Genomic DNA, 27,280 nt, shown 5'->3' with positions numbered 1-27,280 from the left:
AACATGCAAACTCCACGCAGGGAGGACCCGGGAAGCGAACCCAGGTCCCCAGGTCTCCCAACTGCGAGGCAGCAGCGCTACCCACTGCGCCACTGTGCCGCCCTACAATACTTTTATTAAAAAGTAATGAATAAACAGAAATTGTATATTATGGAATTTATGTGTTTTATTGTTTTTGTTAATTATGAAAGATTATTTGTCTTTTATGTATTATTTTCTGTCATTTGGCTAATTATGCACCGTGTTTGTAAATGTCAGTATATTTTCAATGTGTTTTGTGGGTGATTCCCCCCCAAAGGGGTGGGGCACCTGCCAATCACAGCTGGTAACTGCCCTCCGCTCAATAATTTCAGTGTTGCAGCCTAGGAGTCCGAAGCACTAAAGACTTTTAAATGCACTTCCAATAATGCCCACTAGGGAGGGAACACCTTTAAAAACCCAAGCAGCTCAGACAAGATGACCATGTTCAGTTGTCACACAAGGAGTGAAACAAACAGAGGCACATGAGAGCAAGCTGGTAATAAATGTCTGGCATAGCAGAAGGACGACAGCTTGACCAGTGTAGCTGGTCAGCTACTCTACAGAGAGGGAGACCTGAGTGGTGATGGGTAACTTTTACTTGGTTGCTACCAGACCAAGAAGATATAAGTAGTTTTATGCAATTAGCATCTTAAGTTGTTCATCAATTTAAATCCAGCTCAGTGTGATGTGGGCCACCAGCTCCATAGTCACTCCTGAGGTCCTCACCTCTAAGTCATCTGGGCAGGTGGATAGGCCGATGTCTAACAGCAAGAGTCTCCACCTCTGGAGTGTAGTGCTGTGCTGCTGTTCTAATCTGTTACTTAAAAAGAGATTCCCCATTACAGTGTTTGTCCACAATGGTCCTGTAAGTGAAAGGAGAAAACCAGCTGAAGGAGAAGGAATCCAGTACTCCCATGTAGAGGTCCATCTCAGGAGAGCACCAGGGGCATCTCAATGGAGTCTGATTTTGATCAAATGGCCAGCTTGACTTTCTTTAAAGCCTGTGAGCAAACACTGGACAAGGTCCTGCTTGGCGGCAGTGTGCTGTTTATGCCAGTGCAAGGTGTTGTTGTCAGTGACTTTCATGCCTGTCACAGTCAGTTGTATACACGATGTGTACACTTTGAGAAAACTGTCATCTAATATACTAAGAAATCCTGTACATTTTACTTGTAGCCATGCAATAAATAAACAGTCATGAAGGGCAGCACTGTGTGTCCAGGGGATGGCACCATCTTGTCTGCTTCATGAGAGCATCTGCTTCATCTCTGAGGACGTCATAATTATTTCTTACTGTCTGGACAAACAAAACTTTTATTCTTTTACAGTCATGAAATCCCAGAAGAGAAGGAGCTGCGTTGTGTTCTTTCTACTCCACATGACACACGTCGTCTGGACACGTATGTGTTTGTATGATTTGCTTCTCTTATTTTATACCACTTTTTTTCTTTAAACAGTTTATTTTTGTTCGTTAGAGGATTTTATTGTAATTCTTAATTTACTTTTCTGTTTTAACTCTAATCCTAACCCAAACTGTGTGTAGAGAGAGAGGGAAAAAACAGGAAATGGAGAGATTGGAGACAGAGGGGTTCAATAAAAGTTGCTTTAAAATTAGCGACAAGTGATGAATTGTAAATTTGTATAATCATATTGGATTGAACAACATGGAATTGACATTCATTGAACTTGGAACAGAAGCTCAACAGAAATCACCATGACTTACACTCAACTAATGTCACCGGACTGCTCTACATCAGTGCAGAAGAGGAGTAAGAGCAAACAAAACAAATCAAAGTGCAGATAATGACCAGAAGTGCTACAGATGTGGGCTAACGACACAGCAAGCTAATGAGTGTGGAGTAGAGACAGCAAAATGTCTGTATTGCAAAAAAAAAATGGACATTAGGCATATATGTGTAGAAAGAAATGAAATGACCAGAAAACAAAAATGAAAAAAGCAACTAGATAAGCAACTAAGAGAAAAATCTATAACAGCAGTTTATGAACCAAGTCCAGGGGCCTCGTGCATAACGGCGTGCGTAGAATTCACACTAAAACATGGCATACAGACAAAAGATGAAATGTTCGTACACACAAAAAAATCCAGATGCATAAATCTGTGCGAACGCCAACTTCCACGTTCTTCTGCTCCATAAATCCTGGTCAGCATTAAAAGTAACTCACATTCACGCGCCTGCTGCCCCACCCAAACTTCTCCCAGAATTACGTCTCTTTGAATATGCAAATCAATATAAATAGCCCTCAAGCTCAGCGTTCTGTGAAAAGAGAATGGCAAAAGCACGGGTAAAAATGGAAGAATTTCAGCGAATACCAAATGGAGTTAAAGAAAAACGTCCTATTTGTTGGTTTAAACAGTGATATAAACAACAAAAGGAAGTTGATCAAGTGACACAGAGTGTCGGAGAAACTCGAAAGCTCAAGTTCACAAAGTCGCACAGTGCCCGCAATAAAAAAAGTTGTCAGATATCAAAGTCTCCGGTAAAAAGGTGAGTCGTAGCCCACCGTCTGAGTGTCATATGAAAGCTTATTAGGGTACAGAGAAAAAAAAAATAGGCACACAGTGGGAAAAAAGCACGAAATGCCAACTTTAATCTCGAAATTTCCACTTTAATCATGTAGTTTATTTTGTCATTAAAGTAGAACATCATAAACTTCATCTTAAAATCATTTAATTTTCTAGATTCTCAAATCCCATTGTAACTAAAGTAGCACGTTAAATGCTTTGTGTTGTATGTATTCTTCTATGTGCTCTGTGTGTGAATCACTATGTGCTTCTTAAACGGGCTTTCTCTTTCTCCGACAGGACACAGAATCCATTACATTCGTGATATTACAGCTTTCTGAATAATTAAAATACTGAGATGTATACGTGATGTCATTTTCATGATGATAGGAGTTAAAGCATGTTATTAAACATGGGAACACGATGATGCAGTGATAGGGATGAGCTGGCACCCCGTCCAGAGATTGTTCCTGCCCCCCCACAAGATGCTTGCTGCGTGACTTTCAATGAAATAATTTATTGCAGCAGTACTGTCTCTTTCAGACGTACTAATGCCCAATTCCTGTCCTTCCTTTTCTTTCTCCAAATACCTAATCGCCACACAATCAGCTCTGTAATAGACGTTAAGCCATCTGTAAGTTTAGAACTCCGATTCTTCAAAACTTTTAAGGAACATTGAAATATCTTCGTAGTACATGTTTAATTATTTTATCCTTCTATCCTTCCAGTGTCGTGCCAGTCCCAGCAAGAATACAGTGCGAGGCAGGAACAATCCGTGAATGGAGCGCGAGCTCCTTGCTAGCGCTGCGACACTGTGTCTTCACATTTTAATTATTAACAATATAGATTATTTAAATTAAGTTAATATTTTATCTGTATAATGTAATAAACATATTTTGCTGCATTTCATCTTAAAAGGATATCATTATCATATGTAAATATGCGCTTTATAAAGTGGCTCAGGTTGTGCAATATTATAACTGTACTCAAGTTTACAGTGACGTGATTGTACTTATACTGTAAGTACAAACAGTTCTACCAGGAGCACTTGATGGACTGATTGAGTGCGTTTATAGTTCTTGGGATGAAACTGTTCCTGAACCATGATGTCCGTACAGGAAAGGCTCTGAAGCATTTGCTGTATGAGAGCAGTTCAAATAGACAGCATGGCGGAGGCAGCGTGTGCTTGATACTGTATCCTGATAATTCTCTTTCTGATCAGCTGCTGTAGAACTGTGATTCCACACTCAGATACAGTAATATAAATATTCTGAGTGGTGCAATGAGAGTAATATGGAAAAAGATGATCTGCTGTGGCAACCCCTAATGGGAGCAGCTGAAAAAAGAAGAAGGTGCAGTGAGAGTAACAACGCTATATTTGGAATAGTGTGGCCATTCCGTGGACCATTAGATTGTTACAGGTTAATTACAATCAGATGCCTTACACTAATAAACAATATGTGGTTAATTACAGTGTATATGATAAAGCCGCATCAGGGATGTGGATCTAAAAAAGAAAGGGAAACCACACTGGAACAAAAGCACTGCTTTGACTCTGGGTGCTGCCAGTTTGCAAAGAGCTGAGAACTTATGTATGCCAGGTTTGGAGCTACCATGAAAATGTGTGTGGCTTTACGTCAAGTTTAGGTTTTATACATCATGATCTGAGTGTGGAAACGAGAGTACACAACATTTTTGCGCATACGCACTGTTTATACTTGAGGCCCCAGATGATTCAGTGGAGTTTATCTACTCCATTGATCCTGGGACAGATATTCACACAAAGTCACTGTAAATGATAAAGTCGCACCTGTCACTCAGGGACTTAGACATGTTCCATTACACATGAGCAGTGCTGTAAGTCAAGAATTAGGTGAGATGATTGAGGAAGGAATTATCAAAGAAGTTAACAAAGGTGTAGGGTACTTATCTAGTCTGCTGTTGCCTTCAAGAAAAAATACTTTAGAGGTGAAACTGTGTGTGGATCTGAGAGAAGTCAATAAAGCAATCATTCGTGAAAGGCTTCCAATTCCTACTATAGATAGCATTCTACAAACCATACAAGGCACAAACGTGTTTGTGAAATTAGAGACCAAGAAAGATTTTGGCAGGTTGATTATGCAGAAGAGTCAAGAAGTCTTACAACATTTGTTTCTCACCATGGGTGCTATTGGTTTTGTAAGGTCCCATTTGGATTATCTAGTGTACCTGAAGCTTGTCAAATAGGCATGTACTCCATATTAAATTGGCTTATAGGTGTAATATGAGATAGATAGACAGATAGATAGAACTTTATTTGTCTCCAGTGGGAAATTTGGCTTTTTACAGAAGCTCTTTAAATAAATAAATACATAAATAGATAAATAAAATATAAACAAATAGATATACACATACACTTTGGTCTTAACACACACTGGAATTACTATAAAACAAGAAAATTCAAACGAAAGAAAAGTCGCAGTGAGGCATTATACAGATGTGTTACTGTTGGTATAAAGGAGCCCCCATTGTGTTTCTTGACTCACTTCTGCTGAATAATTTGTTGGCAGAAAGTTCTCAGTGTTGGTGTGTCACAGAGAGGATGTGCAGCTTTGTTAATAATGATGCTGTTTGGTTTAAATTCTCAGCTTTCCTATGACCTCCAGTGGGTCCAGAGTGTGTCCCATAACTGAGCCTGCCCTTTTAATTAGACTGTTGGTTCGGTGGTCCTCTCTTGAAGTGATGTTACCTGCCCAGCACACCACAGCACAGGAAATCACACTGGCCACGACAGAGTTATGGAAGATATGCAGGAAGTCACTAACCACATTGAAGGAATACAGTCTCTTAAGGGAAGCCTGCTCTCCTCTTTTTCTCTAGTTCCTCTGTGTTCTGAGACCAGTCTACACTGTCATTGATGTGGACCACCAAGTACTTGTAGAAGTGGACCACCTCTACATCCACTCCTTGAATAGTGACTGAACACAGAGGCACTTTGTTGCAGCAAAAGTCAATCACCAGTTCCTTGGTTCTGCTGATGTTAAGAGGAAGACAATTCTCTTTGCACCAAGAAACAAACTTTTCTACTTGACTGCTCTCCTGTGTCTCATCCCCATTATCAATACACCCCATAAGTTCAGAATCATCAGAGAAATTCTGCAAGTGACCTGACCTGTTGTTATTTCTAATCAGAGGTGTTCAGAGTGAAGAGTAAAGCAGACAGGCCTGTTCCTTGTGGTGCTCTGGTGTTGCCCACACAGTCCTTGAGTCTCACAAACTGTGCTCTACTTGACAGGTAGTCCATCATCAGGACACCATAAGGTCATCCACCTGCATATCTCTGAATTGACCTCTTAACACTAGAATCTCTGAAGGCTACGAAAAAACTTCAGATATTACATCTGGAGACAATTCACTCAGATTTCCCTTTTTATTTAAGGTACAATGATCTGTGTAAGTGTAGGATGAAAGGAAATGCAAAAAATGCTGAACACATACCTAAAGCAGAAACTTTTTCCATGTTATACTAATAATGACGCGAAGTGTATAATGTGTGAAGACTTTAGTTCAAATATCAAATAAATATGTGCAATTTTTTTCAAGAATATCTTCGAAGTAAAAAAAAAACCATTTGATTTACGTGTGGCTGTCAATGAGATAAAAACCCAAACTCAAATGTCCATCAACAAGGAATTTACACGTAATCTTGAATGGTGCAGAGGTAAGAACTGCTGCCTTATAACCCAACAGCCCTGGGTTTGAGACTGGGGTCTCTGTGTTTTGAGTGGTGAGCTGTTATTATTATTATTATTATTATTATTTCAACAATATAATAAAAACATACGTTTGACTTCAGCCTGTAACACCCGGTGTAAATTTTTTTTTATTATTCAGTTTTATTCTGGCAGTGACGTTCATGTGGTATAAAGAACTTGCCTCTTCCTCTCTGACTGATGGTATTTATCTCCATTCTTTTCACAAGAGCAGTGCTGTGGCTGATGCCTGCTCAGAACTATTTGTTGTACCGGCAATCAAAGATACAATGTCCCGTGACCGCTATCAGACTGGACAAAGGCAGAACCGTGACAGTACGCTCAGTATTCCTCAGTACAGAAGCAATTCACCACACTGCTGTTTAGATCTGGCAGTGCCATGATGACAATGTATGCGCCCAAAAAGAATTCTGTCTACATTTTCAGTATCATGCACCATAATGTGGAGTACAGGCAAGATTGAAAAAAAAACATGTTCAAATGACAACTCATGTTCAAATGGCATAGCGTTTTCAAATAGTGACGTTTTCATGCATGGATGTGTGTGTGCATGAGTGAGAGAGGCAGAGACAGATTTGATCTCATTCAAGTGGTTACTGAAATATAAAATAAACACTTTCATAAAGGTATAATGAAACCCAGCCACTGGGGATGCACAAGCCAGTGTGTTTCTTTGTGCCGGTCCCAAGTCCGGATAAATGGAGATTATGTCAGGAAGGGCATCCGGTGTAAAATTTTGCCAAATCAATATGCGGACAACAATACAAATTTCCATTCCGGATCGGTCAAGCCCCGGGGTAACAATGACCACCACCAGTACTGTTAGCCAACAGGGTGCTGACAAAAATTGGGCTACTGTTGGCCGATAAAGAAGAGGAAGAGGGGGGAGACGTGGCAGGAGGTGAGGAGGAAGGTAAAGAGAGTGGAACTGAGGGTAGGAACTTTGAATGTTGGCAGTATGACTGGTAAGGGGAGAGAGTTAGCAGATATGATGGAGAGAAGGAGGGTTGATATATTGTGCCAGCAAGAGAATAAATGGAAGGGGAGTAAGGCCAGGTGGATCGGAGGTGGATTCAAATTGTTCTATCATGCTGTGGATGGGAGGAGAAATGGAGTAGGTGTTATTCTGAAGGAACAGTATGTCAAGAGTGTTTTAGAGGTGAAAAGAGTGTCAGACAGAGTGATGATTATGAAGCTGGAAATTGGAGTTGTGATGATGAATGTTGTTAGTGCATATGCACCGCAAGTTGGGTGTGCAATGGAGGAGAAAGAAGATTTTTGGAGTGAGTTGGATGAAGTGATGGACAGTGTACCCAAGAGTACGATTGATCGTCTGCTAAACCCAGGTAACTCAATGGAATGTCTCCAGAATACTTCCAGTGAAACTTGTGAGGCTATTGCTGTATTTTTCAATAAAAAAATAATGATATTAGAAATAACATAGTATATTTCCCCAACACTGATCCTCTTAAGCCACAGTACTCCGTTATAAACAAATTAAATTCTTTCACCAGGATAGATTTACCTGATTTATATAAAATAAGTTCTCAGCTGAGACCCTCCACCTGTGTCCTTGACCCAATACCAACAAGTTTTTTCAAAGAAGTATCGGGCGTGCTAATTGATAGTATTCTTGACATAGAAAACTCATCATTATGATACGGGGGGGTCTTCCCAGACTGTCTTAAGACTGCTTTGGTTAAACCCCTACTTAAGAAAAATAATCTTGACTCCTCTGTTTTTGACAATTTTAGACCCATCTCTAACCTGCCTTTCTTAAGTAAAATTCTAGAGAAGGCAGTCATTATGCAGTTAAATGAGCACCTCAATAAACCTGCTATTCTTGCTAAATTTCAGTCAGGTTTTAGAACAAATCACAGCACAGAAACTGCACTCGTTAAAGTAGTAAATGACTTGCGGGTAAATGCAGACAGAGGCCGTCTATCTGTTCTCATCCTCTTAGATCTGAGTGCCGCATTTGACACCATTGATCATAATATTCTTAGAAATCGCCTTAGTCAGTGGGTGGGCCTCTCTGGCAGTGTCTTAAATTGGTTTGAATCCTACCTGGCAGGGAGAAAATTCTTGGTTAGTTGTGGTAATTACAACTCAAAGACACATGATATCCTATATGGTGTTCCACAAAGCTCTATCCTGGGTCCACTGCTCGTTTCGATCTACATGCTTCCGTTAGGTCAGATTATCTCAGGGCACAACGTGAGCTACCACAGCTATGCTGATGACACAAAGCTGTATTTATCAATAGCACCTGATGACCCCGATTCTGTTGTTTCACTAACACAATGTGTTACTTGTGTTTCTGAGTGGATGAATAGTAATTTTCTCAAGCTAAATAAAGAGAAAACTGAAATTTTAGTGATTGGCAATAATGGATATAATGAGGTTATTAGAAATAAACTGGATATATTACGATTAAAAGTCAAGATGGAGGTAAAGAATTTAAGGGTAATTATTGACTGTGACCTGAATTTTAAATCGCATATTAATCAGATCACTAGGACAGCATTTTTTCACTTAAGAAATATAGCAAAAGTTAGACCTCTTATATCATTGAAAGATGCTGAGAAATTAGTTCACGCGTTTGTTTTCAGTCGACTAGATTTCTGTAACACACTCCTCTCAGGACCACCCAAAAAAGACATCAATCATTTGCAATTAGTGCAGAATGCAGCTGCTAGAATCCTAACTAGGAAAAGAAAATCCGAACACATTTCTCCAGTTTTGATGTCACTACACTGGTTACCTGTGTCATTCAGAACTGACTTTAAAATACTGCTTATGGTTTACAAAACCTTAAATAATCTCGCTCCATCTTATATTTCGGAATTTCTGAAACCTTTCATTCCAAATCGTAACCTTAGATCTTCAAATGCTTAGAAATCCAAGAACTAAACTTAAAAGAAGTGGTGAGGCGGCCTTCTGCTGTTATGTGTCTAAAATCTGGAATAGCCTACCAGTAGGAATTCGCCAGGCTAACACAGTGCAGCACTTTAAAAAACTGCTAAAAACACATTACTTTAACACTAGAATTACTAGAGTCTAGAAAAAAACTTGTAGATCCGTTCCCACCTTAAAACCATTCTCATCTCTCCACCAGTGTCTTTTGTCTTCTAAATGTGCCGATTAAGACGAGCAGCAAGCAGTCAGCTTTTCCATCCCCACCGTCGTAGAATGTTCACTAAGTTTTCCCAGCTCATGCCTTGTTTAATTTGTCTGGGAGTGACTGAACTGCTGGAGTTTTAGAGTGGAAACAATAGATCGTTATTTGGAACACATGCATCTCATGTGTGTTCCGTTTCTACAGTAATCTGTGTAAACACATTGTTAAAACAGAAATTTTTTCATATTTTAGTAATAAATGTTACAAAATGTAGGCATAAACAATAGAACGTGTGAAGCCTGATTTCCAAAGATCAAATAAACATTTTCACAAAAGATTCAAAAACAATGCAACAGCTTTCATGGCATATTGCTAAGATTTGCTGTCTCAGAGCGCAGCAGGCTTGCTGTTCCTCACAAACCTGAGTTCAATTCTCTGCTGGGAACCTCAAACGGACATAAAAATTATAAATTGGTATGCACTGTTAGTTAATGAGATATTTTCATGTGGGATGCTCTTTTTAAAATATTTTTTTAACAATTGAGACTGCAATTAACATGAACAACTGTCTTTATAACAGTTCTTATTTTTAAGTTCTGTCAGACACAGATAGATAGATAGATAGATAGATAGATAGATAGATAGATAGATAGATAGATAGATAGATAGATAGATAGATAGATAGATAGATAGATAGATAGATAGATAGATAGATTTGAAAGGCACTATATGACAGGTGCTGCAGAAAGGCAAGCAGGCAGTGAGAGTACATTCACATGTGAAAGGCACTAGATAAATGGATAGATAGGGAAGACACTTATATAATAGGTAGACAGAGAAGGCACTGGACAGATACATAACAGTATTAGCTATGTAGTAGTTTCGTTTTATATATAATGTATATGTATTTTACAACTCGGAGAACTGTCAAAAAGAAGTACATTAAATCATATATCAATCGACACACGCTGCACACAGGCAAGTGGGCAGTGAGAGTGGAGATAAAGATGCTAGATAGATTGTATACAACGGGCAAAAATAGCAACCACTTGATAACAGCATTAGCTATAATGAATGAAAGCATGAATTAATCAACAGAAATAACCAAGATCGACATTTTAAACTTAACGATTTACTTAAGAAAAAAAAAAAAAGAAAAACGCCCCAGCATGCAGAAAGCAGACGCTTGCAGGCAGGCAGGCAGAGCGGTGAAGGTTAAAAAGAAAAAAAATAACACACTCTCCCCAGCAGGGAATTGAACTCAGGTTTGTGTGGAACAGCAAGCCTGCTGCGCTCTGAGACAGCAAATCTTAGCACTACACCACGGAAGCTATTGTATTGTTCTTGAACCTTTTGTGAAAGTGTTTATTTGATCTTATGTAAATCAGCCTTCACACATTCTATAGTTTATGCCTACATTTTGTAACATTTATTACTAAAATATGAAAAAGTTCCTGTTTTAACAATGTGTTTACACAGATTACTGTAGAAACGGAACACACATGAAATGCATGTGTTCCAAATAACAATCTATTATTTCCACTCTAATACTCCAGCAGTTCAGTCACTCCCAGATAATCAAACAAGGCATGAGCTGGGAAAAATAGTGAACGTTCTGTGACTGTGTGGGATGGAATAGCAGGCTACTTGCTACTCGTCTTAATCAGCACATTTAGAAGACAAAAGATGCTGGCGGAGAGGTGAGAACGGATTTAAGGTGGGCTGGATCTAAGAGTTTTTTCATAGACTCTGGTAATTTTAGTGTTAACATAGCTTTCCCATAACTTCATTTTAGTTTAATCCTGATGCCACCACCACCTAATCAAAGCACCATGATGTCCCTACATTGATGGATTAAAGGCCAGAAGTCCACATGACCGTCATCATCAAGTTCTTCCATGAGAACCCTGAATACAATGAGGACTGATCATTTGTTAGGTAGAATGTCCAGAGGGGACTGGGTGGTCTCAACCCTGGAACACCTGCAGATTTTATTTTTTCTCCAGCCATCTGGAGTTTTTTTTTTTGTTTTTTTCTGTCCTCCCTGACCATCGGACCTTACTTTTATTCTATGTTAATCAGTGTTCTCTTATTTTAATTCTTACTTTATCTTTTTTTTCTCTTTCTTCATCATGTATGGCACTTTGAGCTACTTTATTTGTATGAAAATGTGCTATATAAATTAAGGTTGTTGTTGTTGAGATAAGGCGCAAGGTGAAGAGAGAGAGAGAGGTGGCGAAGGCTAAAGAAAAGGCGTGTGATGAGTTGTCTGAGAAGTTGGACAATAAGGAGGAAGAAAAGGACTGGTGGGCTACAGAGAGGGACCAAGCTGGGAAAGATGTGCAGCAGGTTAGGGTGATAAAGGATAAAGATGGAAACATACTTACAAGCAAGGAGAGTGTGTTGAGCAGATGGAAAGAGTACTTTGAGAGGCTGATGAATGAAGAGAACGAGAGAGAGAAGAGGTTGGATGACGTGGAGATAGTGAATCAGGAAGTGCAATGGATTAGCAAAGAGGAAGTAAGGACAGCTATGAAGAGGATGAAGGATGGAAAGGCCGTTGGTCCAGATGACATACCTGTGGAAGCATGGAGGTGTCTAGGAGAGATGGCAGTGGAGTTTTTAACCAGATTGTTTAATGGAATCTTGGAAAGTGAGAGGATGATGAGGAGTGGAGAAGAGTGTACTGGTGCCAATATTTAAGAATAAGGGGGATGTGCAGGACTGTAGTAACTACAGGGAAATAAAATTGATGAGCCACAACATTAAGTTATGGGAAAGAGTAGTGGAAGCTCAGTTAAGAAGTGAGGTGATGATTAGTGAGCAGCAGTATGGTTTCATGCCAAGAAAGAGCACCACAGATGCAATGTTTGCTCTGAGGGTGTTGATGGAGAAGTTTAGAGAAGACCAGAAGGAGTTACATTGCGTCTTTGTGAACCTGGAGAAAGCATATGACAGGGTGCCTCGAGAGGAGCTGTGGTATTGTATGAGGAAGTCAGGAGTGGCAGAGAAGTACATAAGAGTTGTACAGGATTATGTACGATGGAAGTGTGACCGTGGTGAGGTCTGTGGTAGGAGTGACGGATGCATTCAAGTTAGAGGTGGGATTACATCAGGGATCGGTTCTGAATCCTTTCTTATTTGCAATGGTGATGGACAGGTTGACAGATGAGATTAGACAGGAGTCCCCATGGACTATGATGTTTGCTGATGACATTGTGATCTGTAGCAATAGTAGGGAGCAGGAAGATGAGACCCTGGAGAGGTGGAGATATGCTCTAGAGAGGAGAGGAATGAAGGTCAGTAGGACCACCACAACAGAATACATGTGTGTGAATGAGAGTGAGGTCAGTGGAATGGTGAGGGTGCAGGGAGTAGAGTTGGCGAAAGTGGATGAGTTTAAATACTTGGGATCAACAGTACAGAGTAATGGGGAGTGTGGAAGAGAGGTGAAAAAGAGAGTGCTGGCAGGGTGGAATGGGTGGAGAAGAGTGTCAGGAGTAATTTGTGACAGACGGGTATCAGCAAGAGTGAAAGGGAAGGTCTACAGGACAGTAGTGAGACCAGCTATGTTATATGGGCTGGAGATGGTGGCACTGACCAGAAAGCAGGAGACAGAGCTGGAGGTGGCAAAGTCAAAGATGCTAAGGTTTGCATTGGGTGTGATGAGGATGGGTAGGATTAGAAACGAGGACATTAGTGGGTCAGCTCAAGTTGGACGGTTGGGAGGCAAAGTCAGAGAGGCGAGATTGCGTTGATTTGGACATGTCGCAGAAGAGAGATGCTGAGTATATTGGGAGAAGATTGCTAAGGATAGAGCTGCCAGGGAAGAGGAAAAGAGGAAGGCCTAAGAGAAGGTTTATGGATGTGGTGAGAGAGGACATGCAGGTGATGGGTGTAACAGACCAAGATGCAGAGGACAGAAAGATATGGAAAAAGATGGTTCGCTGTGGCAACCCCTAACTGGAGCAGCCAAAAGAAGAAGAATATAAAGATATAATGAAACAAGTGTGCTTTTATTCAAGAATGAAACTGAATAACAAAAAATTCAAGTGACAACAAGATACCAAAAAGACATGACTCACCAGCATCTGTGTGTCTGCTTATGTCCCTTCAGCGATATCTTTTACAGGTAGCAAAACTTTACACCGGCTGTTATGGACTGAAAGCAAAAGCTTCTTCTTTCTGGGCATATAAACCATCAGCATGGCGCTGCCAGACCTAAACACTAGCGTGGCAAATTGCTCGTGTACTGAAGTGACTTTAGCTGCATGTGGAAGTCCCATTTTACTTATGGTGCCATGCAGATTTATGTTGCGGTGCAGCAGCCTATTAGGCAGTGAAAGCGCTGTGAAGAAGCTATCTGTTGTTACGGTCCTGCCTTTGTCCAGTCTGATAGCGGTCACGGGACATCGCATCTTTGATTGCCGGTGCAACAAATTAGTTCTGAGCAGGAAACAGCCACAGCACCAACTGTGGTCATCACTGCTCTTGTGAAAAGAATGGAGATGAACGTCATGAACTCAGAGAGGGAGAGGCAAGTTTGTTGTACCACGTGAACAACACTGAGAGAATAAAACTAAATAATAAAAAAACAAGTGCTAATTTTTACAAGTAGCCAAAATTTATACCGGGTGTTACAGATTGAAATCAAATGTATATTTTTCTTATATTATAGTAATAATAATAATAGCAGCTCACTACTCAAAACTTGGAGTGCCCGGTCTCGAACCTGGGGCTTTCAGGTTATAAGTCAGCGATTCTTACCTGTACACCACTCAAGAACATGTATCAGATCCTTGTCAACTGACATTTGAGCTTGGGTTTTTAAGTCAATGCCAGTAACATGTAAATCAAATGATTTATGTTTTCTTTCGTTATATTCTTGAATAAAAGCGCACATGTTTATTTGATATTTGGACTAAAGTCACTATTAGTATAACATGGAAAAAGTTTGTGTTTTAGGTATGTGTTCAGCATTTCTCGCATTTATTTCCTTTCATCCTACACTTACCCAGATCTTTGTAGACACGAAACACTCATGAAATGCATGTGTTCCAAATAATGATATATTACTTACCCTTTACAACTCCAGGCACCTCACATGCAGATAAACAAAACTTGAGCTGAGAGAGCTTTTTTCCCCAAGTTGAGCTGCATCGGTGGTGGGAATGGGACACAAGGCTGCTTGCTGCTTGTGGTGATCGACTAATTTACAAAACAAAAGACCCTAATGGAGAGGTGCGAAGGGATTTAAGGTGGCATTACAAGTTTTCTCATAGGCTTTAGGGATTCTAGTGTTAACAGGGATGGCTGGATGGTATTGAAGGTTCTGGAGAAATCAAAACACAGAATCATCACAAATCATCACAGTGCTGCCAGGTGAGAATAAGCCTTGTTGAGTAGATAGATAACATCCTCCACTCCAAAGTCCGATAGACAAACTGCAGTGGGTCCAGATGGTCAACCACTGGAGGACTCATGTGGTCCAGGACCAGCCTCTCAGAGGTCTGTAGTCAATAGGTATATGGATGATGTTGTGTTTTTTGCAGAAAAAGAAAACTGGAAAAGAGATTTAGAAAGGTGTTTAAAAGATTTAAAAAAAGAGGAAACCAATTAAATGGACAAACATGCATCTTTGGCCTACAACAAGTAGAAGTCCTAGTTCACTTGATCACATCTGAAGGAATTAAGCCCAGTTTTCAGAAACTAAAGATTGTGTGTGAAGCACACAGACCACAAAATGTACAGTAAGGCAGCTCAGATCATTTCTGGGCACATGTGGATATCTTATGACGTTTATATCAAACTATGCAGACATTTCAAGATAACACTCAGATAACTCATAAGAAAAGGTATGGAATGGGAGACTAAAAAGTCTTTCAGAGACTTAAAGGTTGTCATAATAAGCAAACCATGCCTTGCTTATTTTCAACTAAATGTTCCAACTGTGGTAATAAGTGATGCAAGCCCAGTTCGACTTGAAGCCATTTTGTTTAATAGGAGAAAAATGGACAATTGACACTAACAGCATATGCCAGTCGTACATTAACAGTCACAGAAAGGCATTCCTCCCTAATTGAAAGTGCAGCTTTGGGCTGTATCGGGGCTTATAACATTATATATGGATCACAAACCATTAATCTACGTGCTCAATCCTGAGAAAGCTACACTGATGCCATCCCATAAACAATGTTGAGGATGGACGTTACAACCTCATGACTGTAAAACAGAACGTGTAATAGGCAACTAAAATCTAGCAGATTGATTATCCAGACTTTCATTGGCAAAGACTGAATCAGAAGAGTATGTTGAGAGTCATATTCAGTAAGTTCTGACCGTACAAGTACTAGATACAGCAATGAGACAGGCAATTGAAATGGACTAATGGCCGAATCCTATCCCTGTGAAGTTATCACCTTACTTAAGATATGCCACTGAACTTTCAACATACAGTCTGAGGGATTAGTTCTGCGTGGAAGTAAAATAGTATTTCCTGCCTCTCTGGTGAGCAAATATCTGAGAATTGCTCATGAAACACACCAAGTGGTATTTAGTACCAAACAGTATCTAAAAGGTCAATTTTACTGGCCTCACATGGATGTGATAAGAATGATTAGAAATTGCACAGTGTGCGTTATGAACCAGCCTCGTACTGAAGATCAGCCATTACAACCTCTCGAGTTACCCTGTGAACTAAGCTGGGAATGGATATAGTTGGACCAGTTCAAGATAAATATGTATTAACTGTGATTATTACACATTTCCAAAAGCATTTCAGACATTTCATCACACACAGTAACAGCTGAGCTAATGAACGTTTTTGCTTATTCTGGATATCATTTGGAAATTGCTACAGAAAATGGCAGGCAATTTGTTGGCCCATCTTTGGATGTTTTTCTGAAAAGTGGAGGTATCAGACACATTCAAGTGTCACCATATTATCCAAAAAGCAATGAAAAAATAGAGTTTTCACAGATATCTTAAGAAAGCATTCCAAGCATGCAAAAATAAAGGAAAGATGTGGAAGGAAGAGCTTCCAAAAATATTGATGCCATTTTGTTAGACTCCTCATCCTGCTTCAGGGTAAACACCAGCATTCCTTATGTTTTCCAGAACAATTAGAACAAACCTTCTAGGTACTGAACTAAAACAGAAAAAGAATACACTAGAGTTTAGGAGATATCATCAAAAATATATGGAGTAAATAAGACTATGCAGACAAAACAAACAGAGCAAAAGAACATTTGCATATTGCAAATATAGAGCTAGGATATAGCAGGTTGGATAATGGATGGATGGAAATATACAGCAGGGAAAGTTGGATACAATATTCAGAAACATCAAATACTGTATGTCCTGCTTAGCAAAAGCTCAGACAACTCAGTTGAATTGGTAAATGTTGATGATGGGTTGAGACTCAGTAAAAATGTCAAGCATCTAAGACACGCTTCGTTATCTGCTGAATTTTGTTGTTGCTGGGACTGAAAATGGACAAACAGGAAAAAAAACACAAAATATTCCAGTTGAAATAGAAATAGCAAAGCAACGTGAACAACCATCACTGCTAGTGACTGTGTCTGATTTAGCCACTGAAGAAACTGTTAGAAAAACAGCTAACTACTAGAAGTGGACGAGTCATTAAGAAACCTTCTGGGTTCAAGGATATGGTAATATAAAAAAATGATAAATAAAGTTCTGTCTGGGACTTATGTTAATAAACATCTAGGAAGGGACTTGAAACAGTTATGTGAGATTGTTGAAATATGAATTTATTAATGTGTAAAAGTGAATGTTCACAGCACAGCAATGAATTCTGACAGAGGTGCTTGTGTCAGATCTAAGTGTCAGACAACTTAATGTAAAGAATGAAGTTGAGAATTGTCAGTTGAGTAAAAAATCAAAAACTACAAATGAACTTCTCATTTGTTTGGGACTGAAGCAGACTGAGCCCAGTGTTTGGTCTTCATCTCACACAAACACTTGATTTGTCTTTATTGACTTAGATGACGTCTTAACACTCACTGCATCATTTTGTGTTTTCTTTTCAGAGATTTTTCAAGTCGTTGCACCTTCCTCAGCTGTTCATGCTTTTGCTGGTGACGATGTCATCCTACCCGCCTCACTCACACCAGCTATCAGTGCTCAGAGGTTTGAAGTGAGGTGGATTCGTGATGATTTCTTTTCTCCTGTATTTTTATACCAGAAGCTCTATATCAGAACTGAGCATCAGATTCAGGCCTATAAGGGAAGGACAGCACTGTTCCTAGAAGAGCTCCAGAATGGAAACGTGTCTCTGAGACTCCAGGATGTCCGTGTTTCTGATGGCGGCCTCTACAGATGTTTTGTGGACTCTGGACTATTCAATGAGGATGGACGCATAACTCTGAATGTCGAAGGTGATTTTCGTTTTTTCTCTTGTTACCCTGAGTCCCCTCTAATGGGCATCAGAAGTCATTAAACATTTATGTTTTTGCTATTCCTGACACATTGATAATTCACAGATGCAGTCACATAATTGTTTTTATGTCTCGATGGCTCTCTAGCCTATTGTCAAATTTCTTCATGGATTAATATTTTAGCCAGTGTTGTTACCTTAGCTTAAAATCCTTGGTGTCAGAATTCTATGTAAATATGGTTAAGCCTGATTCAGACTTGGAGTGATGTTAAAATAATCCACTTTACAGTATTAAGCCTAAATAACTGTCAGGACAGTGTTCTGCTGCCTTGTAGCAGATAAAAATAACATCACGCTACAAGAAGTAATGAATATTTCTGTGCACCCTTCCATGTTATATTAACCTGATGCTAACCCATCAATTTTCATGAGCAGGGCACAGATTTCAAATAAAGACACAATATAAATGAAAAGGCATAAAACCAGCTTTATAACAAACTGAACTTGAACTACAGGTTGAATCAAGGGATAGTGCTGATGATGTGAATTGGTAATTAGACATTGTGGTATTGACAATATATAACATCCGACCTGGCACAGACTCACACAGAGGCATGTATAAAAGGAACTCAAAACCTTTATTTTTCTTCTTCAGCTGGAGGGCATGTCTTCCCCATGAACCCTGCAGGCACAACATAGTCCCAAACCACTTAAGTCACAGACCACACTCTTCCTCTGGCACCACCACCACTCCTTCCAGGCAACAATACAATACAATACAGTTTATTTTTGTATAGCCCAAAATCACACAGGAAGTGCCGCAATGGGCTTTAACAGGCCCTGCCTCTTGACAGCCCCCCAGCCTTGACTCTCTAAGAAGACAAGGAAAAACTCCCAAAAAAACCTAGTAGGGAAAAATGGAAGAAACCTTGGGAAAGGCAGTTCAAAGAGAGACCCCTTTCCAGGTAGATTGGGCGTGCAGTGGGTGTCAAAAGAAGGGGGTCAATACAATACAATACAGTACAGTACACAGAACAATTTCTCAATATAGTAAGAAATAAAAAAAAAAATATATAAATTTTAGAAGTACAGAGTAGAATTTAACAGTAAATGATATATCCCATAATAAGATTTGTATTTGTATAGAGTCCTGGAGACCTCATCCTTCAAGCTGCCTCCCCCATTTGGCCATTCCACAGCTGAAACAGTGCTGGGCCAGCCAATCCGATGAAAGGACCCCTTTTTCCCACGATTCCTGCGATCCTCCATCTGGGATGACTTTTCCTTAGGCAGGCAAAACAACTTGGCAGGTGGGCCATGGCACCAAGTGCCACATTTGAGTACCGAGAAGAAAAACAGAATAAGTGAGGGTTAGTATACAATTATAACTGTCATGTTACTTATGTTTAAGTGCTAATGACTAACAACAGAGATGCAGTCTGTACAGTTAATCAGCAGCTCTAGTCAGGATATGCTAAACTGAAGTAGTGAGTCTTCAGCCGGGATTTAAAAGCTGAGACCGAAGGGGCATCTCTTATAGTAGCAGGCAGACCATTCCACAGTTTAGGGGCCCTGTAACTAAAAGCTCGACCCCCCACTGTTATTTTATTAATCCTTGGAATCATAAGCAGACCGGCATCTTGAGATCTTAATGTGCGCTCTGGTTTGTAAGTCATGATAAGTTCAGACAAGTAAGCCGGACCTCGACCATTTAATGATTTATATGTTAAAAGAAGGATTTTGAAATCTGCCCTAAACTTAACCGGGAGCCAGTGTAAGGATTTAAGAACTGGAGTTATGTGTTCGTATTTTCTTGTTCTTGTAATAATTCTCGCAGCCGCATTTTGGATTAACTGGAGGCTGTATAAAGAACAGTTTGAACATCCAGTGAACACCGCATTGCAGTAGTCAATCCTGCTAGAGATAAATGCATGAATTAATTTCTCAGAATCCTGTTTATTTAAAAAGCGCCTTAATTTCCTAACATTTTTAAGATGGAAGAAACATGTTTTGGACAACTTTGTTATATGCGCTTTAAATGACATGCTAGAGTCAAAGATAACTCCTAGATTGCGGGCTGATTCAGTAAAATTGACTGGGATTCCCATTGAGTTAAATGATGACAAAATATTATTGTGATCAGCATCATTCCCTCCAACAATTAACATCTCTGTTTTATCTGTATTTAAAGACAAGTAGTTCTCATTCATCCTCTCCTTTAATTCGCTAACACAACTAATTAAAGACAACATTGGAGAAACTTCATTTGATTTAAATGAAAGGTATAACTGGGTGTCATCTGCATACGAGTGAAAATTAACATTATGTTTCCTAATGATAGATCCCAGTGGAAGCATGTACAGTGAAAACAGTAAAGGTCCCAGTACTGAGCCCTGCGGGACACCATATTGAACTTCTGTGTATAATGATGGAGTACTGTCAGCACATTTCTGTACATATTGGAATCGATTTGATAAGTAAGAACTAAACCAAGCGAGCACGGTGCCTGTAAGCCCAACATCATTTTCTAGCCTGTGCAGTAAAATAGAATGGTCGATGGTGTCAAATGCTGCACTTAAGTCCAACAACATAATTACAGTTGAGTATCCTTCATCAGAGGATATCAGAATGTCATTTACAACCCGTGTTAGTGCCGTTTCTGTACTATGACCAGTGCGAAAACCTCATCCTCTTCCTCCCGATTCTGGCCCTGAGTGGTGGTTGCTGGTTCCTTTTATGGCCCTCCTGGAAGTGCTCCCGGTGCTTGCTCACCTTTTTCCAATTGCACTTCTGGGTGGGGCCGAAGATTAGACCAGCTGGACTCAGCGATCCATGCTGCGCCCCCTGGCGGCCACCCCAGAAACCCACAGGGTTGTGGAGAACTCCATCTCCCATGGAACCCTGCGGGAAACTGAGGCACCATCATCAACCAGGGAGGCTGCCACCAAGCATCCCGGGGTAGGTACTGAGGAGCCCATGGCTGCTCCCCCGGAACATAAGCAGAAGGGCCCACCACAACATTTACACGGACAGTAAAACAAAGTGAGATGGCAAGTACAGTCAATATAGCGTTGCTACATCATTTGCGGTGTCACTGGTGGACTCTTTGTTTTGACCAGGGTTATTGTATAATGATTGATCATTTCTACACATCACCTATGTCTGGTAACTCCGGTTGTGCAAACACATGAAGCTGCAGTAGTTGATTGCAATCAAGTAAAAAGACAAGGAAGACGTGTGCCTCCTAAGCACTCTTCACAAAGTTCATGTCAAAGGATATGTGGAAGTCACTACGCCTTGTGCTGTGGTAGCCCGCAATAACACAAGGGATGCATTGATTGTGTAAGGTAAGCACTGACATTTTACTATCATACGTGAGTAACAGAAAACATATTACCAAAAACATTTCAGCATCTGCTTAAAGAGGGCTTTCAGGCATTGGTGACTGTTTTAAAACATTTCACATGAAGGACGTTTACTAAATCTCCATCATGAAGCAGTGGACACTCAATAGGCCTTTCCTACTGTGGTTATGTTGATGTTTTGGTATTTAAACAATTCTGTTATGCATAAGAAACATTTTTGGCTGGAAAGAAATCAACACGTTTGGCTTGTTTTTCTGGGCCTAAACATAACAAAAATCATGTTCTGTTTTAATTCTGTTCTTTGTTTTGCATTTTTTTAATATTATGAATCTCTTTATTATTTTGTGTTTGTACGTAATGTTTTTGTTGTCTACCCTGTCCCCCTTAAATGGAGCCAGAGAGGTGTGTGATGGTCTGGGTTACTGTAGCGCCACACTCCCTGCTAATTTCCAGAAGCCTCCTGAACTCAAACCATCGATAGCTGTAAACTCGAGTGAGCCGGGCGAATGAGGGCACACACAGCCAGCAAGGGGTTGGTGCAAAATGTTAGGTGCTTTTATTTAAAGGAACAAACAAACTGTCCAAAAAATGATGTGCATCAATAAATGATCCATAAAATCTAGAGTAAGAATTTTAAAATTAAGATAAAACAGTCGCTTATTTCCAAGGAAAGCCATATCAGCCGTGAGTTCCTCCTATGCCAGCCTAGCATATCCTTCACCACACATCTCCCCAGCTCATCCCAGCAATCCTTCTAACTGGGAGAGAAGACGACAGCTCCCATCACTTTCCTAAATCCCAACCTGCCTGCCGCAGACCCAGACCTCTGTCATCCCATATGCCAGCATAGCACTACCTGGATGCCTGGAAGATTTGTTCACTGCCCTTCACTCCCACACTGCAACAAGGACACCCCACAGAGGGCCATTCACTTTGTTCTGCTCATGGGGACTGGTCACTCTGCGTCCTCTCTCATGTGCTGATGCTGCGTTTGCCATCTGGTTTACTTACTTCATTCACCTCATCAGCTATCCTCCAGACTGTCTCTTTTTTTTCTTCTCAGTCAACTGTCTCCTCTCTCTGCCATGCAGGCTCCCTTTATTGCTCCGATTGGGTGCAGATGTTGTCCTCCACCCGCTCCAAGGTGTGAATAAAGCAATAGACTGACCCGCTCGCATTTACACTTGAATGTGTGATCAGACAAATACTCTAATCAACCTTAGAGCTACACTTCTACAGAGTCAGCACACTCCTGGACTTACGATTATTTATTTAAAATTGCACTTCATCACAGACCTTTTATCACAAGGCAGGCCCACCTAATGGTGCACGTGGGGGACTGGCCAGCCCAAGAAGTATTTAAGGAGAAGCTGAAGTTCTGACTTTGTTGATTGTTTGTGGCTAATTCTTGATTCTCATTTTGTTTCTTTTGTTCTCCCTTGGATATTGTGGTTTTGATCCCTGGCTCTTGGAAGATTTTGTGGTTTTTAAATCAGATGCAGACTAATTTTTGATTCTGTCTCAAAGATTCTGATTCTAATTCTAAAACTACAAACTGTAGACATCAGAGGTAACCTACACAACTGCATTCAAGTTGGCTACATAGAGACAAAGAGTGCAGATAAGCGGAGAATGGGGTCTTCATTGAAGTCCCTCAGGGTCTGTGTTAAAATTAGTATTAATTTTCTGGTGTAGTTAGTGAACAACACTAAAAGAGCTGGGAAAACACTTGGAAAATGAAATTTAGAAGTAAAATGTATGTAGGAAAGTGCAAAGTGCTACATGTGGACAAAAGGAACATCAATTATAAATACAAGATTGGAGACAGTAAGCTACAGGAAGAGACCTGTACTGACATAATGTGGGAAATGACAGTCAGGGGATAAAGAGAGAAAGGACAAGGAAATGAAATGTGACTTGAAAAACAAAGCAGAGGTCAAAACCCGAACATCAGGCCTACCTGACATCAAGACCAAAAGTTTAACCAGAATTCAGAGTAACAAAACTAGAGCTGAGAAAATAAAAACTACAAAATAAGTAGCAGAAGACATCAGAGGGAGCATCCACAATCTTGGACAATGAGTTACACACAATGCCAGCTTACATACTATCACACTTGTCACGCCTGGAATGTGCCTGATAGAAACACAAAGTCGCCACATAGAATTCTTTAAGAAAAACACCATATATGTGGAATCTTTGAGATTTAAAACACAAAGGAAAAATTATTTTATATTCAAAGAAATTATGTTCAGAAAAAAATGAATAAAATATCAATTACAACACAACCTGTGAAAAGGATTTAGGGGTTCACTTTGACCCCACATTGTCACTGTCTAAGCCAATTAGAGACTTTCAAGTCCAGTCCTAGACCCCCAGAGGCTGCAGGTCTTCACCAGAATGACTAAAAATAAAAAATAAATTTAAAAAGAGGGGAACTTCTGATTTGTCATCCCCAATCCTGAGAGCTGCTATAGAGGCATGCTGTTGGTATGAAGGAGTTCCAGTTGTGTTTCCTGACACACTTCTGGCTGAATATGTCCTAGTTGTGTATTTAGTGACTGGTGTTACCTATTCTTGTATTTTGCTTTGTAGTTTGTACTGTTGTGTTGTATTTCTGAGGTGGTAATGATAGAGTGGCCATCAAGCTCTATGAAGAACATTACTTGTGATTGTATTTACCCCATTTTTTGACACCCATTTAACGCCCAACCTACCTGGAAGCTCTGAATTGTCGTTCTCAGGATTTCTTCCATTTTTTTCCCCTACAGGGTGTTGAGTTTTTTTTCATCTTCTAAGGGTGTCAAGGCTGGTGGGCTGTCAAAAACATGGCCTGTTAAAGCCCATTGAGGCATTACTTGTGTAATTTTATGCTACACAAGAAATAAATTGTTGTTGTTGAATGATTTGTTTCCTGAAAGTCCTTACTGTTAGTGTGTCAGAAACAAAATGTGCAGCATTGTTCATGATGGCACTCAGTGCTGTCTTCAAGGCAATTTGGAGACTGGACTGAAGTGATCAAAGACTGAAGAGTCCAGAATATTTCTCTTAAATAGTGGCTTCCGTCCCACTGTGTCGCTGCTTACAGTTCTCCATTTCTGTTTCTCAGCAAGGCTGCTGTGTTCAAATCTGTGCATGCTGTGACCAGTTTACTACTGCACCATTCACAAAAATACATGCAGTTTACAGCTGTCCAAGAATGTAACAATGTACTGTAACACTGAAGTATTTATTCAATGTGCAGTACAACAGATAACCATAGAACTGTTTCATACATGCAACACACCACATCAGTGAACATTTCCTTTCTAATTCTACCTACCAGAATTTTGATTTTCAATATAATGGGGGCTATAAGGAAATCTGCCTTTTGGTCTTGTTTCACCCCCGATTCTCAATGTCAATGTCAATATCAATTTATTTATATAGCACATTTAAAACAACATCGGAATGCTCTGGCCAAAGTGCTGTACAATAATAGAATAAAAAGAAAACATACAAATAACATAAATAGAAATAAAATATATGAACATAAATAAAATAAATAATAAACAGAAGTAATGTTACATAATCACAATGAGGAAACCATCAGTATTACTGAAGGTCACGGAATGCAAGTGACTAGAAATGAGTTTTTAATCTTGTTTTGAATTGTAGACGACTCCTTTATGTGATGAGGTAAAGAGTTCCACAGGTGAGGAGCAGCAGCTGCCAAAGTCCTGTCTGTCCCCCTTAGTTGTACACTTGATACGAGGGACAACAAGAGACAACTGACCAGAAGATCTAAGCACTCTGGATGGCTGATGTAAAACACACAGTTCAGATAAATAGGCAGGAGCAAACCCATGTAAAGATTTAAAAACTATCAGCAAGATTTTAAAATCAATTTGAAAACTGACAGGCAGCCAGTGTAAAGAAGCTAATATTGGAGAAACAGACTCATACTTTCTTGCCCCAACCAGAAAGCGAGTAGCAGCATTCTGGACCAACTGTAACCTGCGCATCAGGGATTTGCTAATCCCAGAATACAGCGAGTTGCAGTAATCGAGGCGAGAAAAGATAAAATCATGAGTAGCTTTCTCAAGATCCCTAGAAGATAAAAAAGGCTTTATCTCACCTAATAAACGAAGCTAGAAAAAGCAACTCTTGACTACAGAATTAGTCTGTTTCTCAAAAGAGAGGTTACTGTCAGAGATAACTTGAGGTTTGGAAAAGACAGAGAAAGAGCAGAGAAGTCCAAGACCAATTTGGGCTTTAACAGATGGACCCACTATAAGCATCTCCATTTTATTTTGATTTAGATCAAGGAAATTATTAGCCATCCAGGATCTTAGTTCAGACAGACAGTTGTGGAGTTGATTTGTTATAGAGTTACAGACAGGAATATAAACCTGAGTATCATCAGCATAGCAGTGAAAAGAAATGTTAAATTTCCTAAAAATTGCTCCAATAAGGTGAAGGTATATAGAGAATAAAATAGGACCCAAAATGGATCCCTGAGGAACACCATATTTAAGAGGAGCAGTAGATGAAAAAGAGGAATTAAAAGTCACTGAAAAGTGTCTACCAGTTAAATATGACCTGAACCAGTTAAGAGCAGCCCCTTTAAGCCCAACAAGATGTTCAAGCCGCATCAGCAATGTCTCATGGTCAATAGTGTCAAAGGCAGCAGACAGGTCAAGGAGGACAAGGACTGCTGCATCACCTGAGTCAGTAATAATAGAGATGTCATTGAATACTTTCAGGAGGGCCGTTTCAACACTATGATAACGCCTAAAGCCAGATTGGTAGATCTCAAATAAATTATTGGAGTTAAGGTGATCAACTAATTGATTATAAATAATTCTTTCTAATATTTTAGCCAGAAATGGCAATTGGGAAATCGGGCAAAAATTGGCTAAAACTCCAGGATCTAATTCTGCCTTTTTTAGACAGGGACGCACCACAGCATGTTTAAAAAATGAGGGCACAACCCCCTCACTAATAGAATCATTGATAATGGCGAGTAAAGATGGACCCAAAACATCAAAGGCTTCCACTAAGAGACGTGGTGGTACAACATCAAGAGGGCAGAGAGCTGGTTTAAGGGTGTCAATAGTTCTTTTTAACTCTGAAAGTGAGACAAGATCAAAGGATTCTAAGACAATGTCATGATTAACAGTAGTAAGTTCATAGTCAGTTTGAACAATGCCACAGCGGATTGTATCAATTTTGCTAACAAAGAATGAAAGAAACTGGTCACATGAATGAACAGTGCTATTTAATCCTATCACAGAATGAGGGTAAATGGCCGCATTAATTGAATTAAATAAGACCCTAGGATTCTTACAATGGCGGGATACTAAATCAGCAAAGAAATCTTGTTTAGTTTTCTTAACTGCAGCCTGGACGTTGAATAGAGAAGTCCTAAAAATCTGTTTAGAAACAATCAGTCCATCTGTTTTCCAACACCGTTCCGCAGTTCGACAGGCGCGGCACAGTGATCGTGTAGTTTAATTTAGCCAGGGAGCAGGTCTTCCCTTATTACAGCGTATCTTGAGTGGAGCAATTGAGTCTAAAACCATTTTACAAGAAGAATTAAATTTTAAGACAGAACCATCGATACCATCATATTGGACATGCACATCAAGACTAGAGAAAATGGTTTTAAAATGGATATAATAGAAGAATTTAAAAAGCGAGAGCAGCGTTGGGGACAGCTGGTAGTCGGGACATCAACAGTAATATTCAAATCCATCATTAAAGAAAAGTGATCAGTGAAAGAAACATCGCATAAATCAATATTATTAACTGAAATATCACATGTAAGAACGAGATCGAGGGTGTGACCGAGAGAGTGAGTTGGCATATTAATATGCTGGATAAAATCAAATGAGTCCAATAGTGATAAAAAGTCATTAACCAAAGGTTTCGATTGACAACAAACGTGAATGTTAAAATCACCAACAATAAATACTTTGTCATGAGAGAGGGTGATATCAGCCAGGAGATCAGAGAATTCAGAGATGAAAGTATCATTAATTACAGGAGGTTTATAAACCACAGCAAACAACAAAGAAGGGGAGCTGAACAGTTGCAGTTCGAAGCTGCTAAACGGAC

The 27,280-nt window shown here is 39.8% G+C and overlaps 4 protein-coding genes and 1 long non-coding RNA gene across 10 annotated transcripts in view; 1 reads left to right on the top strand and 4 right to left on the bottom strand.

Annotated features, from left to right (window-relative positions):
* Positions 1-27,280, bottom strand: part of LOC114643553 (protein NLRC5-like) — a 5,922,889-nt gene that overhangs the window by 419,275 nt on the left and 5,476,334 nt on the right. The window lies entirely within an intron of this gene.
* The window catches only part of LOC114643557 (NACHT, LRR and PYD domains-containing protein 3-like), a 1,908,976-nt gene that overhangs the window by 537,183 nt on the left and 1,344,513 nt on the right, over positions 1-27,280 (bottom strand). The gene's annotated exons all lie outside the window — the stretch shown is intronic.
* LOC114642226 (E3 ubiquitin-protein ligase TRIM16-like) overlaps positions 1-27,280 on the bottom strand; it is a 773,543-nt gene that overhangs the window by 471,460 nt on the left and 274,803 nt on the right. The gene's annotated exons all lie outside the window — the stretch shown is intronic.
* Positions 1-27,280, bottom strand: part of LOC127527383 (uncharacterized) — a 374,162-nt gene that overhangs the window by 178,445 nt on the left and 168,437 nt on the right. The gene's annotated exons all lie outside the window — the stretch shown is intronic.
* The window catches only part of LOC114641943 (NACHT, LRR and PYD domains-containing protein 3-like), a 476,010-nt gene that overhangs the window by 280,635 nt on the left and 168,095 nt on the right, over positions 1-27,280 (top strand). The window contains exons 2-3 of one of the 2 annotated variants that reach the window (XM_051925776.1): positions 1,350-1,421; positions 17,470-17,817. The exons of the other annotated variant lie outside the window; for it this stretch is intronic. Coding sequence (XP_051781736.1) covers positions 1,352-1,421; positions 17,470-17,817 — 418 coding nt within the window. The 5' untranslated portion in view covers positions 1,350-1,351. The remainder of the gene's footprint in view (positions 1-1,349; positions 1,422-17,469; positions 17,818-27,280) is intronic. 2 annotated transcript variants of the gene reach the window in all.

Source organism: Erpetoichthys calabaricus, chromosome 4 (genome assembly GCF_900747795.2).
Source record: "Erpetoichthys calabaricus chromosome 4, fErpCal1.3, whole genome shotgun sequence".
In the NCBI taxonomy this organism is placed as follows: domain Eukaryota; kingdom Metazoa; phylum Chordata; class Cladistia; order Polypteriformes; family Polypteridae; genus Erpetoichthys; species Erpetoichthys calabaricus.
The sequence above is the reverse complement of the archived record's forward strand: the minus strand, read 5'-3'. Positions and strand labels throughout refer to the sequence as shown.